Source organism: Typha latifolia, chromosome 12, assembly GCF_019914945.1.
Source record: "Typha latifolia isolate L0001 chromosome 12, TyphaL0001v2, whole genome shotgun sequence".
In the NCBI taxonomy this organism is placed as follows: domain Eukaryota; kingdom Viridiplantae; phylum Streptophyta; class Magnoliopsida; order Poales; family Typhaceae; genus Typha; species Typha latifolia.
Genome location: NC_133097.1, coordinates 9,005,021 through 9,024,203, shown reverse-complemented (window position 1 = coordinate 9,024,203; position 19,183 = coordinate 9,005,021). Strand labels below are relative to the sequence as shown.

The 19,183-nt window shown below is 39.5% G+C and overlaps 5 protein-coding genes across 9 annotated transcripts; 3 read left to right on the top strand and 2 right to left on the bottom strand.

The window, feature by feature from the left end:
* The first annotated feature begins 44 nt into the window (after positions 1-44).
* On the top strand, positions 45-1,367 carry LOC140798519 (tryptamine hydroxycinnamoyltransferase 1-like). The gene has a single exon (XM_073152375.1). It carries the CDS (start codon positions 45-47, stop codon positions 1,365-1,367), a length of 1,323 nt encoding a protein of 440 aa, XP_073008476.1.
* Positions 1,368-2,201: 834 nt separating this feature from the next.
* Positions 2,202-3,443, top strand: LOC140798518 (tryptamine hydroxycinnamoyltransferase 1-like). Its single transcript, XM_073152373.1, has one exon. The coding sequence runs from the start codon at positions 2,202-2,204 to the stop codon at positions 3,441-3,443; it is 1,242 nt and encodes a 413-aa protein (XP_073008474.1).
* A 319-nt stretch (positions 3,444-3,762) lies between these two features.
* On the top strand, positions 3,763-5,779 carry LOC140798948 (UDP-glycosyltransferase 87A1-like). The gene is made up of 2 exons (XM_073153038.1): positions 3,763-4,354; positions 4,761-5,779. The coding sequence occupies exons 1-2, from the start codon at positions 3,856-3,858 to the stop codon at positions 5,651-5,653; spliced, it is 1,392 nt and encodes a 463-aa protein (XP_073009139.1). The 5' UTR covers positions 3,763-3,855; the 3' UTR covers positions 5,654-5,779.
* Positions 5,780-6,401: 622 nt separating this feature from the next.
* On the bottom strand, positions 6,402-9,184 carry LOC140798466 (G2/mitotic-specific cyclin S13-7-like). The gene is made up of 10 exons (XM_073152300.1): positions 9,043-9,184; positions 8,549-8,657; positions 8,426-8,461; positions 8,274-8,337; positions 7,940-8,158; positions 7,722-7,847; positions 7,386-7,634; positions 7,134-7,292; positions 6,868-7,046; positions 6,402-6,773 (listed from the first exon to the last, which is right to left on the bottom strand). Exons 1-10 carry the CDS (start codon positions 9,083-9,085, stop codon positions 6,641-6,643), a joined length of 1,317 nt encoding a protein of 438 aa, XP_073008401.1. The 5' UTR covers positions 9,086-9,184; the 3' UTR covers positions 6,402-6,640.
* A 1,240-nt stretch (positions 9,185-10,424) lies between these two features.
* LOC140799385 (stomatal closure-related actin-binding protein 1) lies at positions 10,425-17,097 on the bottom strand. Of its 5 annotated transcripts, none has more exons than XM_073153711.1 (14): positions 16,755-17,097; positions 16,434-16,608; positions 15,934-16,235; positions 15,513-15,641; positions 15,223-15,315; positions 14,677-14,817; positions 14,025-14,093; positions 13,677-13,760; positions 12,976-13,156; positions 12,528-12,644; positions 12,274-12,332; positions 11,360-11,494; positions 11,028-11,177; positions 10,425-10,778 (listed from the first exon to the last, which is right to left on the bottom strand). In XM_073153711.1, the coding sequence occupies exons 3-14, from the start codon at positions 16,213-16,215 to the stop codon at positions 10,740-10,742; spliced, it is 1,479 nt and encodes a 492-aa protein (XP_073009812.1). In that variant the 5' UTR covers positions 16,216-16,235; positions 16,434-16,608; positions 16,755-17,097; the 3' UTR covers positions 10,425-10,739. The 5 variants fall into 5 exon arrangements, with proteins under 5 accessions (XP_073009812.1, XP_073009810.1, XP_073009811.1 ...); XM_073153709.1 differs by having other exon boundaries at positions 15,934-16,239; positions 16,755-17,045; XM_073153710.1 differs by lacking the exon at positions 16,434-16,608 and having other exon boundaries at positions 15,934-16,239; positions 16,755-17,045.
* Between the last annotated feature and the right edge of the window lie 2,086 nt (positions 17,098-19,183).

Here is a 19,183-nt window from a genome sequence, read left to right as displayed (position 1 = left end):
ATCCTCCTCTATCTTAGTACTATAAATTTATCCTCCTAAAGACCATGCTGCCCAAGATATTGCAAAACATGGAGGTCCAAGTGCAAAGATCCACCATCATATCCGACGGCGGTACGAACACCCCCGCCGTCCCGGTGACCGAAGTACCTCTCACTGTCTTTGACCGCTTTGCGTCCAACATCCACATAGCCGTCCTCTTTGCCTTTGCGTCTCCGACGCCGGCAAACGACGCTCTTGTCGACGGTCTACGTAATACATTCAAACATTTTCCGACGCTCACCGCTCGGCTCGGCTACAGCCTTACTCACCGCCGCCCATGCATCCTAATGGGCGGGGGCGGCGGTGGCGGCGCGCAGGTGGTGGAGGCGACCGTGTCGTCTGAGTTATGCGACCACCTGCCGCTAAAGCCTTCACCAGAGTTACAGCGGTTACACCCATCCCCGGGTGCCGGCGCCCAATTGTTCCAGGTGCAATTCAACCGCTTCAAGTGCGGGGGGCTCATAATCGGGTTCTCGGTGCACCATCGGGTGGCCGACGGCCATTCGATGGGCGCCTTCTTGACCGCATGGGCCAAGGCGGTCCGCGGCGCGCCCATCGACCGCCCGCCGGTCTACGATCTATCCTGGCTCAAACCTCGGCGGCCGCCGAGGTGCGAATTCCAGCACTGGGGTCAAGACTTTATACCCACCACGCCACATCACAATGTCCTAACCAAGAACGTCGACCCTAGCAAAATAACAAACATATTGCTAAAATACCCTTCAGATTACCTAAAGAAGTTAAAAGCTAAGGTAGATAACAAGTTCACCACCTTTGAAACTTTGTCTGCTGACCTATGGAGAAAAATAACAATAGCTCGAAGGCTACAAGATTACGAACACACCACGGTACGCGTCCCAGTGAATGGTAGAGCAAGGCTAAAACCTCTAGTTTCGGATGATTTCTTTGGCAACTTAGTCGTTAACGCGTACCCAAAAGGTAATGTGAAGGTGCTAATAGATGGAGGACTAGTGAAAGCTGCGAGTATTATTCACGAAGCTATCGCTGAGATCGACAAAGGATATTTCCAGTCATTCATAGACTTCGGAGAGTTGCACGGAGAAGAAGAGCTCGTGCCGGCTTACGACGTCGACGGGAACGTGCTCTCGCCGACGTTGGAGATGGATAGCTGGGTGAGGTTCCGATTCCAGGAAATGGATTTGGGAGGTGGAGGTGAGCTGAGAAGCTTCTTGCCGACTTGGGTGCCGTTTGAGGGGTTGATGATGTTTCTTCCTGGGTTGGGTGAGGAGGGAGGTGTAGATGTGTTTGTTACGTTGCTTCAAGACCATGCTGAGTTATTGAGACAGATCTCTCACTCCTTGGATTAGATTTAATTTTTGCTTGGTTTTGTTCATTAAATTACTGCTGGATTTTGCTTGATGTCATGCTTACTAGTTTGAGCGATTAAATATCTGCATCTTTGATTAGTTGTGAGATGGATGAGGGGAAAAGAATGTTTTAATGTTTATATGTGATGGAATGTTGCAAAACAATAAATATAATAAAATTTAATTCCATCAATTATCTAACTAATATCTTTCACCCTTGGGAGGATGTCGACAAAAAGCATTAAATTATCATCTTATCTTAAAATTTCTCTTTTTTATTCTTTAAAATTAAATTAAAATAATTTCTAAGAGGACCTCAAATTGGTGACATAATTTTTTTAACAAAGAAATATTTAACAGATACTTTGTCACTAAAAATAAATAAGAAGATCTATATAAAGATCTTATTGCAAATTACGAAATCCATATCCTTCTGCGGCTAATTTATTACCTCTACCAACAACTAGCCTTACATTTTGACCACAAAAAACAAATGATATTGTACGGATCTACACGTGGCAGTACAGGAAGCCATTTCTATGCAGTTCTATCCGCGTTGACTACCGTCATTTTTTTTTTCAAACACAAGAGTTAGCTTTGACTCCAAACCAAACAAAGTTTGGATGTTTCCTTCCATAAGCAATCAAAGCTAACGTAACGCTCTACGTGTTAGCTTTGTGGGGTTTATCCACTCCCTCATCTCTATCACAACACCACCTCTATCTCTATATAATACCATCCCTCTGTCCACTTTGAGTAGTCCATGCTCACTAGCTTACAATGGAAGTCCAAGTACAAAGCTCTACTATCTTAGCCCATGGCAATCCTAATGCCATGGAAACACAAGTACCTCTCACCATATTCGACCGCTTCGCCTCCAACCTCCACATCGCCGTCCTCTTCGCCTTCGCGGCGCCGACGCCGTCAAATGATGCTCTCCTTGATGGCCTTTCAAAGGTTATTACACACTTTCCGACGCTCATCGGTCGGCTCGGCTACAGCTCTAGCCATCGCCGGCCGTGCGTTATATTAGGCGGCGACGGCGGTGGCGCGCTCGTGGTGGAAGCAACCGTGTCGTCGGAACTATCCGACTACTTGCCGCTCGAGCCATCGCCGGAGTTGCAGCTCTTGCACCCCTCCCCGTTCGATGCCGTCCAATTGCTTCAAGTCCAGTTCAACCGGTTCAAGTGTGGCGGGCTAGTGATCGGCGCCACGGCGCATCACAGAGTAGCCGACGGCCAATCCATGAGCACCTTCTTCGTCTCATGGTCGCAAATCGTTCGCGGGACGACCGTCGACCGCCTCCCGGTCTACGACCGATCCTGGCTCAACCCGCGCCGCCCCCCGCGATGCGAGTTCGAGCACTGGGGTCTAGATTTCGTGTCAATACCAACACATCGACGAGGTTTCACTATAAACCCTGTCAATGTTGATCCTAGTGAAATCACCAACATGTTAGTAAGATACTCTACGGATTACATAAGAAAGATAAAGGCAGAGGTGAACAACAAGTACACCACCTTCGAGACTCTGTTAGGCCACTTATGGAGGAAGATAACAATAGCTCGAGGGTTACAAGATTGTGATCACACCATGGTGAGGGTCTCAGTGAACGGTAGAACAAGGCTAAAACCTCCGGTTCCTAACGAATTCTTCGGCAACTTAGTCCTCAACGCGTACCCAAAAGCCAACGTGAAGCTATTAATAACCGGAGGACTCGCCGCGGCGGCGAGCATCGTACACGAGGCGATACTTGAGATCGATCAACGATACTTCCAGTCGTTTATGGATTTCGGAGAGCTGTATGGAGAAGAAGAGCTCGTGCCGGCTTACGACGTCGACGGCATCGTGCTCTCGCCGATCTTGGAGGTGGATAGCTGGGTGAGGCTTCGATTCCAGGAGGTGGATTTTGGAGGAGGCGGCGGTTTAAGAGGTTTCTTGCCCACTTGGGTGCCTTTTGAGGGGTTGGTGATGCTTCTCCCTGGGTTGGGTGAGGAAGGAGGTATAGATGCGTTTGTTACGTTGATTGCAGAGCATGCTAAGTTACTGAGACAAATCTCTCACTCCTTGGATTAGATTTTATATGGCTTTTGCTTTGCTTTTGCTTCTTGTGATCTTGTTTGAGTAATAATATCTCTTGTCGTATGCTCTCAAACTACGTAACTTTAGGTCGTTTTCAATTCACACCCTATATTTGTGGTTACTACGGTTCATAACTCTATTATCTTTTTCGTTATTATAATTTGGCACCTATATTTTAGTAAAATAAGAAAAAGAAACGCCCTTAACTAACTAGCTTTTGTATTGGATTTCAGAAAAAAACCCGAGTTAAAGACAGGGTGTAACTGAAAATAAACATATAAGATAGCGTGTACGATGAAAACTCCCTAACATAATTAGTCCTGGTGACGGCTTGACGGGTTCCAGATCTCGCTGGACGGAAACCTCGCCACCTCCTCGGATCCACCAAGTACAAGCTGTCGGAACAATGGAAGCCGCCACGGGATCCTGCCACGTGGTCGCCATGCCCTACCCCGGCCGCGGCCACATCAACCCCATGCTAGTCCTCTCCCGTCTCCTCGCCTCCCGCGGCATACAGGTCACGTGCGTCGTCACTGAGGAGTGGCTCGACCTCCTCGGCTCGTCTTCGCCGCCGCCGCTGCCGCTTCCGAGCGAAGTCCGGCTTGTCACCATACCCAACATCATCCCCTCCGAGAACGGCCGGGCTGCTGACTTCCCCGGCTTCCTCGACGCCGTCTCCACCAAAATGGGGGCACCGTTCGAGCCGCTCCTCGATCGGCTCGAGCCGCCGGCGTCGGCAATTATAGCCGACTCGTACCTTCCGTGGGCGGTGGAGGTTGGGAGTCAGAGGGGTATCCCGGTCTTCTCGTTCTGCACCATGGCCGCCGGGTTCTTCTCAGTGTTGTACCATTTTCACCAGCTGCCCCTGCCAGTCGACCGCCGCGTCTCGATCGAAGCGACGATAGGTATGTCCGTAGACTTATCTATCTCCACCGATCAATAACTCTCGTGCTTATTCTTTTCTTGTCCGTATGCGGGTAGATTGAATGATTTTATCCCAGTTTTACCGGATAATATTTCTAATTGGTTAGAGATTACTTGAAACACTGATGAGTAAATGACATGAATTTAATTGATTCTTGCATGACTATCAGAAGATTTGTTTGCACAAGTTCATATTAGTTAAGCTCATCGTGCTGTAATCAATGTGGTAGTTTGACGAATAACTTTGCCCACAAGAATTTTATGCTCGATTACAAATGTTGTCATCTTAATCTTCTTATCCGCATTTTTCTGCTCTTTGTTAACTTTGTAAACCATTGCAGAATAGATGTAGAAGTAGGTGTTCATATGATTTTTGTTCTTCTACAGAAGAAGATGAGTACTTGGAACAATATATACCAGGAATCACGTCAATAAAGTTATCCGATATCCTGCCCGTCTTATCCGCTCCGACATTGCAAAGAGCTCTGGAAGCCTTCTCCTGGGTAAAGAAAGCCCAATGCATCCTCTTCACCTCCTTCTATGAGATTGAAGCAAGCGTAATAGATGCATTAAGAGCAGAGCTCCCATGTCCTGTGTACACTCTTGGTCCTTCAATTCCTTACGTGATGCTCAAAGAGGAGAATCCAGTGAGATCCATACCATCAAATGCTCATCACCTGGACTACTTCAGTTGGTTAGACTCCCAACCTAACAACTCAGTGTTGTACGTCTCTCTGGGTAGCTTCCTCTCAGTGTCGCCGTCTCAGCTCGATGAGATCGCGATGGGCTTGTGCGCAAGTGAGACTAAGTTCTTGTGGGTTGCTCGCGGGGAGTCTTCTCGGATGCGAGAAATGGTTGGTGATATGGGCTTGGTTGTGCCGTGGTGTGACCAGTTGAGAACCTTGTGCCATCCTTCAGTGGGAGGCTTCCTTACTCACTGTGGCTGGAACTCGACGCTCGAGGCTGTGTTCGCAGGTGTGCCGATGCTTACGTTTCCTATATTTTGGGATCAGCCGCCCGACAGCCGACTTATAGTCGATGAATGGAAGGTTGGAATCAGTTTGAAGGAGAAGACGGGGGAGGATAACATCGTCCGAAGAGAGGAGATTGCGGAGGTTGTGAAGAGGTTGATGGACTTGGACGGAACTGAAAGTAAGGAGTTGAGAAGAAGAGCTATGGAACTGCGAGAAGCTTCTCTTCGAACAATGGAAGAGGGTGGTGGATCTTCGTATGCTAACCTCACTTCTTTTGTTAAATGTCTTGTAAACAAACAGCCATGAATGGAAGAATGTAGTCTAAGTCTAAGAGACACCCCAGAAGTCCACTGTACTGAAATATCAATCAGTTAGATTGGTTGATGTTTCTTAATTTGCAATTCTTGGATTATATAGTATGGTTGCTAGTAATGTGTGTTCTTCTTCTTCATCTACGACTTGGTACTGGTTGGTATTTTAAGAACAAAAAAAAATGCTATATTTTGAAAATTTAATGGGTATTCATATAATAACCCAACATTTCAATTTGCAACAACATTTACTTGAATTACTTACCGCATACTATGGTATCTGACTGATTTCTTTTCGAACAGAAATCTGAAACAAAGATTTAGAAGTAGCTGTCTGAAAAATAGTCATCTGGGACAAAATCTCTCGATAACCTAAGATATAATGTTTTCCCTTGAAATTTTAGCTGATACACATTATGAAATCAATGAGATAAATAAAAATTCTGAATAATGAATGGAGGGGGATGGGGAACGAAAGGTTTTCCAGAAGGAAAAGAAAAAACTAAAAGTGAAATTAAAAAAAATGGTTTTGATATGAATATTCGTTCAAGAAAAGTCAGCCAACAGCCAAATTATATTATTCACATTCATAAATGTCAAGCAGAAGACATTTCTCTGAAACATCTCGGCTGTTTGATAATAGAGTATGAACCACAAAGATACAGAAAAAAGAAATTATCCTATCATCATCGAGATGATCTCCATTGCCTTCAATCCAACAAATGAATGACCCCCAAAAAACAGAAAAAAGAAGGCTCTTGCAAAATCACTTATCACAGAAAAAAAGATGACATTTCTCTGAAACCCCTCGACTGTTTGATAAACTGTACTCCTGAGAATAGAGTATGAAAACCACAAAGATACACACACACACAAATTATCCTATCATCATCGAAATGATCTCTCCGCTGCCTTCAATCCAACAAATGAATGACCCCAAAAAACAGAAAAAAAGAAGGCTCTATTTCAAAGACTTTGACTCCTATATCAGTTTTGTAGCCGCAGGATACAACGCGACAGCTCCAAACTTTGCATCTGAGTACTTCTTGTACACAACCTTCAGTTTACTCTCACCTGCTGCTGAATGAGAGTTCACCAGCATCTTAGTACAATCCCTGCAACATACAACAATTTGTCAACCATGAAAAGAAAAAAAAGAAAAAAATATCGAGAACCTTCACAATTAGCATAAAGGAAGAAGGCACATACAACAATTGCTGCTCGGAGAATCCGGTATGGCGCTTTAGTGTCTCGGTCCAAAGAGGGCTCTTCTTTAGCGTACAGCACGCTGCATAGACGGCAGAAGCGGCGATCATAGACGGGCAGAACATGATCATGGAGTACTGCATCAGAGCCAATTCAGCGAAGAAGAAAACCATGTGCTCCATCTGCATTTTAGCCAAAAGATCGCTGAGGCAAAGGCTGAGGGAATTTTATGATAGTTATAAACAGTCTATATAATCTATTGCTTTCACCTCTTTATCACTCGCTGCAGCCTTGATAAATCTTACAAGAAACACATACGACGTAGGAACAGTCAAGTTCCATTCCAGTTTGTTCAGAATTGCTTTTTCCATCACCAGTATCTGCTCTCTGGAGTATGCCCTGTCTGATATGCAGATGAAATCATTCACCTGGACCCAGATAATAATTAGTTGAGCGAGTTCAGATACAAATGGACTACTAGAATCAGAATGAAACTAGAAGATGATATACTATGCTTCTACCTCTGGAGCCCATATTTCCTCATACTTGCAGGCAATTAGCATGGAACAAACACCTACAAGCTGCAGCTCTCTCCTCGTTACAGTCTCCATTGAAAGGTACCGATCAATGATATAGAATGTGAGGTAGAGAGTTTCAGGCATCAGCTCAAATTTATGGTGCACTTCAATTATCCAATCAGCAAGAATGGCCCTCATCTTTGCGTTGATCTCAACCTGGGAATCCATGTAGTCATGTATCCGGCTGGAGTTCTGCATCAAAAAGTGAACGCCTTTCAGCACAAATGGAGCCGGAAAAATTGTATGTGATGGTCAACGAAGCAAAAGAGAAAAATGTACCTCTGCAAGTTTATAGAACTTATAAATGTCTTCGACATAATCCACCACAGCTAACTGATCTTCGGCATCCGATGCATCGATGTCTTGAACCAAATCTTTTGGTTTGTCAGTAATTCCACAAGCAGCCTAATGTTCATCGATGACAACAAAGATTTTAGAACAAGAATTCATAACTAGCTTGAAATCCTGAATAATATTGAAAGTTGTAACATACATACCTTGCTACGAGCTGTAAGTACTGAAGTGAGTGAGTTAACTTTCTTTCTTGCAGATTTGCTACTGCAACTGATGCTACTCGTCGACATCGGCTTCGTTCCATTATCTGAGTCAGAACTGATCTCGCAAACATTCTGAGGCTTGGGCTTAATGGCAACCTTCTTGGTTGCTTTTATGCCACCCTTTCTCGCTGCTCCATCAACAGGAACAGCTACAGGTTTCTGCACATATATGGGTGAATTGACATTTTACATCAAGTGAAAAACACTGCAGGATAACTACAACTGCTCTTAGACGAAAGCATTGCCGCCGAAGAAAATGGTGAAGGCTCAATACCTTACTGTCAACAGTGGCGGCGGCGGCAGCTTGTGAATTTGCTAGGAGTTTAGCACCAAAACTTCTGTGAGGAAGAAACATTATATCAGATAGTCTGAAATAAAAGAGACAAAAGGTAATATGTCATAGTTAGAAGGAAAATTAGCACCTACCTAGTAATGGGTCGATTGATCTGGACCTGCTGCTTTCTGGTTTAAGAACAAGAAAAAAGATTAGGAAAAAGAATGAAAGCAATTAGTCTTCTTGGGTCTAAAACAAGCCTAAGTTTGTGTTACCCTTCGACGGCTCGAACAGTAACCAGATTGCCGATGTCTTCCAGCGCTCGCCGGTTCTTCCCATCTGCTCCAGCGCCAGCCTTTGGCTTGTGGATGGGTACGACCCCACCTGATGATTGCAGAACAAGTTGCATAAGATTTAGCTTATGTGTCCTTGGACGAGAAGAAAGAAAGGAAACTAAACGAAATGAATCAACAAAAAAGGAATTAACCAAGTGTAGAAATTCTTCCCGAAAATCCACATATCTGAAAGTTCGAAAGAAATTAGGGATGGGGACTCGATAAACCCCAAACACAAAGGATTCAAAAATAAAGAAGGTCCAAAATTTATACCAACGAAGTAGATTAGAAATGTATCCAAAACAAACCCATCAAAGGAAGAGAATGAAACCAACAGAAGATATTGAAAGAAAGTAAAGAACCAAAAAAAATTAGGCAAGAAGAGCATCAAGGAATTGGGTCTTCATCAAAGAGCTATTTTTCCAAAGATTTACCTCTCTGCCGCTGGGAATCCATCACTTGATGCCTCGAAGCCATCTTTTCTCCTTTTCTCCCTTCTTCTTCCTTCACACTGTCTCTCTCTTCTTAGGTTTTTCCTGGAGGCTTTCTGGGTCTCACATAAAAAGGGAGAAGGGGGGCGTCGATGAGAGGGGTTTCCTTTTCTAGTACCAAGGGCGGCTCAAACGGTCGAATTCTTTTGAAAATCCAACGGTCCGTTCACGTGGGATCCAACGGCTCGGATTTGTGCAGTGCTATAGTGCTCCGAAACTAGCCGTTGGGGTTTAATTAAGGGAACGATTCCCTAGCACGCGTTGAAAGTGTTGAATAATTTGATGTCCCTAGTCTACCTGCACAATTATCCGGTAGATTTAGGGGATAGGATCGTCTGCAGTGCCGGTTGCAGGAGTTTCTGCTGCACTCGGACAGTTGGCAGCCAGCAATTGACTTCCGAAAGAATGCTAAGAGGCTTTTTTCGTATTGGTATGTTAACATTCAAGTTTGGAGTATAACGAATAAAATGATTGATGGGCTCAATAATATTTTTAGTTTGATATCTAGAAAGTTCTAAACAAAGGAGGCTGCGTGACGACTTAGATGGTCTAGCCTTGGTGCCAAGGGTGGAACGCAAATTAGAAATTTATTTGCAGTTAGTGGTCTTTTTTTTTTATCGATTGTAAATCGAAGACTAGATATGAGCTAGATAAAAGATCGATCATTTCTAGATACTGAGACATTGAAACCTCACAAAAGCTTTAGTTAATATAGTAAGTTGTTCAATTTAAACTTCAGACTATATACATTGTTACATTGCTAAGATATGCTCTAAATCGTCACGCTGTTCCTTCACAATAATTATTTAAGGGTTATAATTGATCATATGACAGCGAGTACATATATCAACTCTATTATTGGTTAATTTGCAAATAGTAGCTCTGCTCGGCTTTGGCTCAGATTCTGCTCGACAGTATAACGTGGTGTGGTATTGAAGTAGTAGTTTGATGTGGTAGTAGGCTTATATGTAGCTCAAAAGATTGGCCTAATGGCTCAGCCCAGCATCTTTATATGCTTCGAAGCCTAGGTGCTTTTGTATTAAGAGAAAATTGACTATTTGTCCAATTTAGATTTAATCGATTAGGCTCTTAGATAATAATAATAAAAAATCTAAAAAACTTAAACTGTCATTGCAAAATAAATAAACTTGTAAGTACCCACTGTTTAGTGCTTAGGCTGATAAATGAATCAGTGTCTGAAATCCTGTGTAATTCTCTCTGCTTGACATTCTTATGCGTCCAACCAAATCGGATATTTCGACAAAATCTTACTATATATATATATATGTGTGTGTGTGTGTGGCCAAGAACAACAGACACACTAGTTTGATGAATAATCCTTGTACTGAAACAGAAATATCATAACCCGTATGGATTTTGTCTATTACAAGAGTATGATCTTCAAACAAAGTGAGTATTACACTTAAAGCTAAAGAAAACTTACATATGATCGTTGTAAACAAGTGAGTTTACCACCAATGCGAAGGCAAATAAAAGGATGCCATGATAAAACACTATCAGAAGAAGAAAATCCTCAAGTGGAATATCTATTTTTCACCTTAAAAATCAATAAATACACAATCACAAAGCCTAGTTGTACAAACAGTAGTCCAGAAGCACGCAGTGTTAGTTTGTCAGGTTTACAATGAAGCCTGGTCATCTGGCCCGGCAAGCATGATCTGCCATTGATCAGATTAAAAAAAAATATAAGAAGAAGAAGAAGAAGAAGAAGAAGAAGAAGAAGAAGAAGCTGAAATGCTCCAAGAATCAAAAAGTAAATAAACCTATAACAGACTATCTTGTAAACAAAATGTACTACTTAAAAATAAATAGTAGGAGTCCTAGATGAATCTTCGTATAGCATCGAGTAGTAATTTAAAGAAATGCAAGAAAAAGAGGTGACTGGTATACATTGATGAATTACTTACATTACAGCTAAATGCAAATTTACGAGCAAGAAGAATTGCAGCATTCCTTTCCCTCTCGGTTTCAAAAGCTAGCGTAAAGGACAAGCCTTTCCTAGCTTGCCAGAATACTGCTTGAGCCGCAGCACTACCACCACCTCGGACTCCACAGAGCTGGAGTGTCCAGGAAAAAGAAAATCAGATGGAACCCATTATTATTCTAAAACTGAAACATCACTCAGAATTATCTCACTTTGAAATTGCAATTTATAGAGCATTTTTAAGAGTTCTGTTGACTAATTATTAAGTGTGTTAACCACATCTGATTCACGATTTATACTCTCAGATGTTATTACCTGCATAGATGAAGAATATGATTCTTTCGCCTTTGTGCTCCTGCCTTTACGAAGTTTGATACGGAGTGTCTCTACATGAAGTGCATGGACTGAACTTGATGGATAATCACGACCATTCATGTGGGTAACAACCACCTGACAAAAGCAACATGAAAGACATCCAGAAAGTAAGAAGATGCTGAATAAATAATGATGAGACAATTCAGTACTGTTTGCAGATTTGATTAAATTTGCATCTCAGTTCATAAAGAAAGCACTGTAAATTGCAGCCAAGATTCATAGTCAGAAAATGCAAATCAGAGTCATTACTGGTTGTAGATTTGATTAAATTTGCATTCCAGTCCATAAAGAAAGCAGTCTAAATTGCAGCCTAAAAATCAGAGTTAGAGAATGTGAATCACAGTCATTACTTTTCCGTCACAGTTAATCCGTTATCATCCACAATTAACTGTCATATATACACGACTGTCCATGGAACCTGCTGGCCAGTAGGTCACAATAAAAAGTAAGTCTTGGTGGCCTCACGGTTAGTCAGGTAAATTTTGGAAGTGAATCACAACTACAAAGTTAGGTTCCCTGATTTTCTCCATGGAATGAATTTGCATATGTATATGGATCGTCAAATGAGAACACAATCCAAATATAGTGGATCTTTACCATACCCATCAATAAAGCTCAGCCTAGAAACAAGACAGAGATATTCATGTAACTACTTGTAATTCATTTACGCATGATTATTATTGCAGCAGATTTTATCATGATAAAATCATTAAAAACCAAAACATCAAGAAAATATTGGATGAAATCACAACATCAAAGATTACTTCAGTAATAAAACTCAGAAAACCCCAAAATTGTATCATTTAATAATTAGAGAAGTCAAGATAGCTAAAAGAAGCAACATAAATTCATACGTTGAACTCATTATCAGACTTTTTAACAAGTGTCTCGATGTATGTTTCCAATCCTGCAGCTGTTCAAAATAAATAGTCAGATATTTCAATTGATAGAATAGTATGTTAAATAAAACAGAGTCATAATGTGATAGAGCTAGTATTGTGCAGTGATTTTAAAATAAATCATGTATAACTGATGAAACAGAATCACTTCCAAATTGGAGGAAATACAATTGACAAATAAAAAACTCTCAGAACGGAAAAGGCCCAACCAGGATCTATTGGACCAGCTGTCGACACTGTGACTCTTTCATCATCTAAAATAACCTCTGCTTGCAGCAATCTCCCAACATCAAGTGGCTCTGGAGCATAAGTACTTTTTGTTGCTCCTGCGAGTGATGGAGATTAAAACTTGAAGTCAAGATCAATAGAAACTAGAACAGATTAACAGAAATAGAATGTGCCATGTATTAATTCTAAAATAAGAAATCCATGACAGCTTTATCATACTAACCAAAAATTGTTTTGCTACTGTAATTTATTATTTTCCCCTTATTTTAATTGGTTTGGTTGATTTAAAAATGGAAAAGATCAATAATAAGATTCATACTCAAAATATCTAAAGAAATAATCAAACAACTGATTCACTTCCTACAATTGATGACATGGGACATAACACCACAGAATGATTAGGATGGGGAGTAATATTGAAGGCATTACCTGAAATTAATACTTTCTTGCTTCCCTCAGGTATTATGCGGTACCACTGAATTGAACAATTTGAGATATCCGGAGCAGTATCAACTCGAGGAACAATATGTAAGCATGATCCTAGACTTTCAGAACCTTCAAGCTCAAAAAGACAGGACTTGTCTTCCTCAAGCCTTTTGATCATTGCAAGCTGAAGAAAGAAAGAAATATGGATACAATTAAATGCACAGTCATAGCAAGTTAGCAACTTAAACTTCTTATTTCTTTTAATTAAGTACTCATCTGCTCCACAATGACCTCAGCTTCACATAGTCAACATGAGCTTGTAAATCATCATGATAGAAGAAGTCACGAAAATGAATATAGGAAAGCATAAACTTATCACAGGAAGGAGTACAAACATAATTAAAATCACAAATTGGATGATCTTGTCATGCATGAAAATGAATAAAGCAGGAAAATAACACACATAAATCAGAGGATAATCTCCAAAGCATGAAAAAGCAGTTACATGCCAAAATCAACACAAAGGTAAAAGGAAGATACATTTGGCTCGAAAATTAGGATAGAGAGAAAGAGTAGGCAGTCATAAATCTGATCATCTGACTATGATAGAGTAGATAGTCATGGCTGTGACTATGCTACAGTAGGTAATCATGCTGGAAGCAAAAAAAAAAAAAAAAAAAAAAAAAAAAAAAGCCATAACCAACCTCTTTCTTAAGATGAATGCATAGCTGAGACTTCTCTAAAAGAAGAACCCGGAGTGCTCGAAGTTCATGTTCCATGTCCATTACCTATTATAAAATTTGATTCATCATATTAGCAGCTACTTTAATAAGGGTCTAAACTGAACTTTTTCTGTAAGCATATCAGGGAAAACAGGAAATATGCTAAAATTTTGGAACTGGCACAAAAAGATATATTTCCAATTTTCCAATGAAGATATATGAAGGAAAACCAGATAAAGCAGAATGGAATTTCAATAAATATAATAAATAAGAGAATAAATCGAAACCAGTGTGGCAGTTAAAACTTCCAATGCTTACTAAGAAACCTACCCTGCTTGGCTGGTGAAGCATTTTGATTCTCCTAGCCTCTTGAATCTCTTTTCTTAGTTCTTCCATCTCCTTTCAGTTTAAATGATGAAGATACAAGTTAACATAAGATCAGAATAGAAAAGGTACAGAGTCCATATACATGCATATACATATCTATGATTTACAGCAATAGCATGCAAAATCAGATCAAGAACTAGAATGCTAACTAAAATGCAACAAATTAACTCCATGATTATCACAAACATATTCTCATCTTTGTTATTTGTTATCTTATAGACAACTGCAAACATGGTAATTATATTTTCTTAAAAATAACTGGTAAAATTTTTGTGTGCAACCATGTGGAAGAAAGCTTAAAATCAGCCAAAGCTTGAGCACAAGAATGTGTGCAACTACCTAGCTCTAGAACTAATTGAATAATCAAGAGAATCATGATATCGGAATACCGCCAAAAATTAAGTAGGAAAAAAACTGCAAGTATAGTATATATATCAACATCAACTTAACGAACCAATAAAAGTTAATTTCCTGATGATAATGACATATTTAAGTGATGACTTCTAGAAAGAAAATTGTATCATATCACGTAAGACTACTAAAAGAAATCTGGAATACAGGTGAAAATTTCTAATATTTAACTACTGCAAGCCACCTGTTCCTCCGTATTACTGGTGGACAGTTCATGTTCTCGCAGGGCTTGTTCGACTCTTTCTATTGCTGCTTTGGCTCTTTCAATTTCACCAAGAGCAAGGGTCTTTTCTTCTTCAACAACTTTTTTAGCATCTTCGGTAGCCTAGAAGCAGAAAAGGAAGAGAAACTCAGAAAGAATGGGAGATAGAAGAGATGCAATCATTTTTTATCAGTGTCTCTTCTGAAAACTGGCAGTATTGGTATCATATTCACACACCAAAACAATATTAAGTAAATTTATCTACTAGCTTGCTGATATCTAGCCAGACAGAAAGTTGGCAGTTCTAGTTCTTTATGCACTTACATAGCATGTCTTTATATTCAACTCTGCTAATAGAGTGAAGGAAAAGGAGAAAAGATTGAGTCCCCAAAGTATAAAAAGCAAGCTAATAAATTGCAAAGCAAACAAAAGATGAACCAAGAAACATTCAGCATTAAGCCATTAACTCAATAAAAGCAAGAACACATAGCACACCCACTCACATAATTATTAACTACTTCCACTAACCTGCTTAAGAAAGTTTGCTAGCTTTTCCACTTCTGCTTTTTCATGGAACAACTCTCCTTCTTTCTGAGTCAGCTGAAGTGCTAGAGCTTCCACCTACACATAGACAACTCTATAAAGCTTCCACCTACACATAGACATAGAAAAACTCTCCTTTTTCTATATCAGATGATCTTGTTGTCCCAAGTGATAAAAAACTTGGTGCCACAATGCACCACCTAATTCAAGAATATAGAATGTGTTTCTAAATAATTATATGCATGATGAGAAACGATAAAAAAGAGAAAACCAACCAATGAGATTGCTTCCTCAGCATCATCTCTGTTACGACCTGCCACCCGCCCTCTTAGAGAGTCCAGCACATCCCTTAGTTTCTTTAGAAGGACATGTCTATCCAATGAAGCCACTTCTCTCCATTTTGCCTGAAAAAGTCAAATAACGATTATGAGCAAAGCAGCTCCCATGAGTAACAGCAGACACATAGGTTAGTGTCTCATTATATCTAGAACCCACACGTTGGAGAGTAATACAGTAATAACCCCATGGCTTACGGGCCATCCGACTGTGATCCAGTCAACATCACGATAGTTCAAAACTAGAAGAGATGAAAAGAATAAATACTTCATAACACTAAAAACAATACAATTCCTTTGCCCTTGTTCTTTTGTCTCAAATATTCAAATCATGGAAACAAATAAAAGTTGGAAGCAAGACCTCAGCTGATAATTTTGCAGCACCAGACAGGCCCTTCTCAAATTTCTCCTTAAGGTCGCGAACAGAAAGCCGCTTCTGCTGCTCCAGCAGCTGGGCTGTCTCCTTTGCGACAACCTCCTTGAGAGGCATAACCTCAGGAGCATTCTCGGGTTCAATGATTGTATTGTTGGCTCCTATTTTGTAATCTGGAAATCGACCCTTGACGAAATTAGCATCAGATGAAACCATATGAAGTGCATCTTTCTGCATGCTGTCTCCAAAATCACCCGTCACCCTCGTCATCAGTCCTAATTGCGTGTACTCTTCCTTCCATAAAAAATAAACAAAATATGAAAACGATACTGTACAATGAAGTAAAGAAAAGTTTGTTCTTTTCAGAACTTAAGAAACCTAATTCAGTTTCCTTAGCAACAGACGTGAAGGCGCCAAACCCACAAAGTAAAATTTCCGAGTGAATCAGTCCAAATCAATTCATCGACATACAGCAGGAAAATACTTACTCTGACAACCGAAATAGATTAGGGACTCAACCCGTCTAGGTATAAAAGGAGGGGCGATCGATCTAAAGGCTCCTAGTCACAACTCCTAGTAAGCATTAGACATGAATCCAAACGCCCACTAATTCAAACGATTAAAAAAGAAAATCCCTTCATTGCGTTCCGCCATGCCAAGACTCTGAAACACCCAAATGAATCCAGTTCAAATCAACATCATTAGAACTAAGAAAATCTTATCTCTACAGACGATGAGAAGTGAAATAAAAGCTAAGAAACGGGAACAAATCCATTAACCACAATTTTCACTCGAAGGAGAAACCCAACCTCATAAATCTCTCCCAAAAGAGAAGAATTGGCTTGCGGCTCCCTTCCCCTGCTCGAAAGATTCGATTTTTCTCGGGTTTTTTCCGCTTTATTTCCGCACCTTTTCTCCTAATACTCTGCTCTTCTGATAAGGAATCCAACAATTCGCATGGATCGAATACGTCGGCGAAGATGGATTCTTTTTAAATTTATATTCGTACTTTCGGCACACTCGAAGAGGGGAGGAGGAGGAGGAGGAGGAGGAGGAGGAGGAACGAAGAGAGCGAGAGATGAAGCCTCGAGAGATGCGCCACTTTTTCGCGGGGCCCACCGTGTGTTTTGAAAGAAGTCGTTGTGAATCGTCAAAGCCCCCGATCGGAGATCAATTCTCATTTTTTATCCACGTGAATTTAGGAGCTGCCAGTACCTTATCCTTTTCTGGTCGAAATAACGAATAGCTATCGGCAGTGGATAGATAACAGAAAGGCTCTTTCACGAGTTTACCCTTCAACTGTTACCTTTTCACTTATATGCCCTCCATAATTTTATCTTTTTATATTTAAATTATTTAAATTTTAGTACTTCGTTAACTCCAAAGAATATCTACATAAAAAAATACACATACAAATTATAGATTTAGAGGGGTATATAAGTAAATATAAGATTTGGCATGCATGCACAAAAAAAAAAAACTTTAATCTATCTGTAAACTATATATATATATTCCTAACATCTGACATCTGACATATCTTTTGTTTCATGAGTTGGGTGGTATCCACAATAGTAATATCATATACTTAAGTATTAATATATAGGATAAGGCTGCAACAGTTAATTAGTTGTTAACAGTACAACTATATATATATAGCGAGATGGTGAGGGTTAGTTGAGCCAAAAATAACTGTCAATTTTTTTAATATAAAATCTAAGGAAAATAATTTAAAAAAAAGAAATAAATTCGGAAAATCTCACGTAAACGCTCGATAACAAATATGTATGTCATTTTGGATTTTATATATATGTCTGATGTGGGTCATGGCAACTACCTAACCTAAACTTTCGGCAAGCATTAGAACCCCGCCACTAGTTTACAAGCCAACAAATGGGGCCCACTGGGGTCCACCCTTTGTGGCCGCCCTAAGTTAAGTTTGGTCCCACTTATCTACCTTGTTCATTAGTCATGCAATTAATACTTCTTTCAATTGATTTGTCCACACTTTTGTTGAAGGTTATTTTTACATGTAATGGTAATTTCTAAGGACCTGTTTGTTTTAAGTTTAGGGTTTTCCGAAATCCTAAACTGATTTAGTAATTAAATAATTTTTTTTAAAAAAATTAAGATTAACTAATCGAGTTTGAAGCTTAATCTTAAACCGAACGAGAAGGTGAAATTGACTAAAAACGCAATATATTTTGTGTTTACTATCATTGGCACTCCTAGAGATGTATAGTTATCATTTGATCCCTATGCATTGATAAATGGTCAGACAATTATTATACAAAAGAGTTAAATAAACTATAGATACAAAATATCTTTAGGACTATTGAATAAGTTTTTTAACATTTAAAATTAAAAGGACACAATATTTTAAGGTCAAATTTGGAAAATCTATGTAAAGTTTTTGAGGTATTAAAAATAAAAGAGTTAAATGTATTTTATCCTTGTACTTACGATCCAAAATTAATTTATCTCTCTACATTTTAAAAGATTCCACTCTAGTCTCTATAGTTATGACTAAAGTGAAATCGTTTTTCTATTAAAATTAATAGAGTGCGTCTAAATAACTAAATTGCTCTCGTCGTATTTATTAAGTAAAATATATAAGTTTTTTATCTAAATTTTTTTAACCTATATTTGTCTTATTATTAGTTGTGATATAATTATTAAATTTTATAAAAACTCAAGTTTAATAAATTTTAGTATATAGTTAGTATAATTTAGAAAGTAAGAGAATAAAAATATTCTTTAAAGAAAAAATTGCTTATATAAAAAAAGCAATTTTGTCTATAAAAAATAAAATTAGAGATATATTATCTCGCCATTTAATTTTTTAAAAATTTTTAGGCCTACTCCGTTAATTTGGATAGAAAAATTAATAGACTCACTTTATCAATAAATATATAGGCTAGTTTGAGAATTTTTAAAGTATACAGGAGTAGAGTAATTTAGACTTCAGTTTGGGAGGTAAAAAAATATATTTAACTCAAAATAAAATATAGAGGTAAAATGATAAATGTGATAGGATCGGAATGATAATAAAGGAAAACTATAGAGGTGTTTGTGAAACATTTCCATGAGGGGGGTGGGGTATATTTATTATGGGCCTTCCACTGGGTCGAGCCTATAGTAATTGGGTCGCATAACTTTTGCATCGGACCCGTTTCACGCCTTGAACACTGCGGCGCTGTTGTTTGGGCAATCTATAAATATCTCCGCCAAATTAATTAGC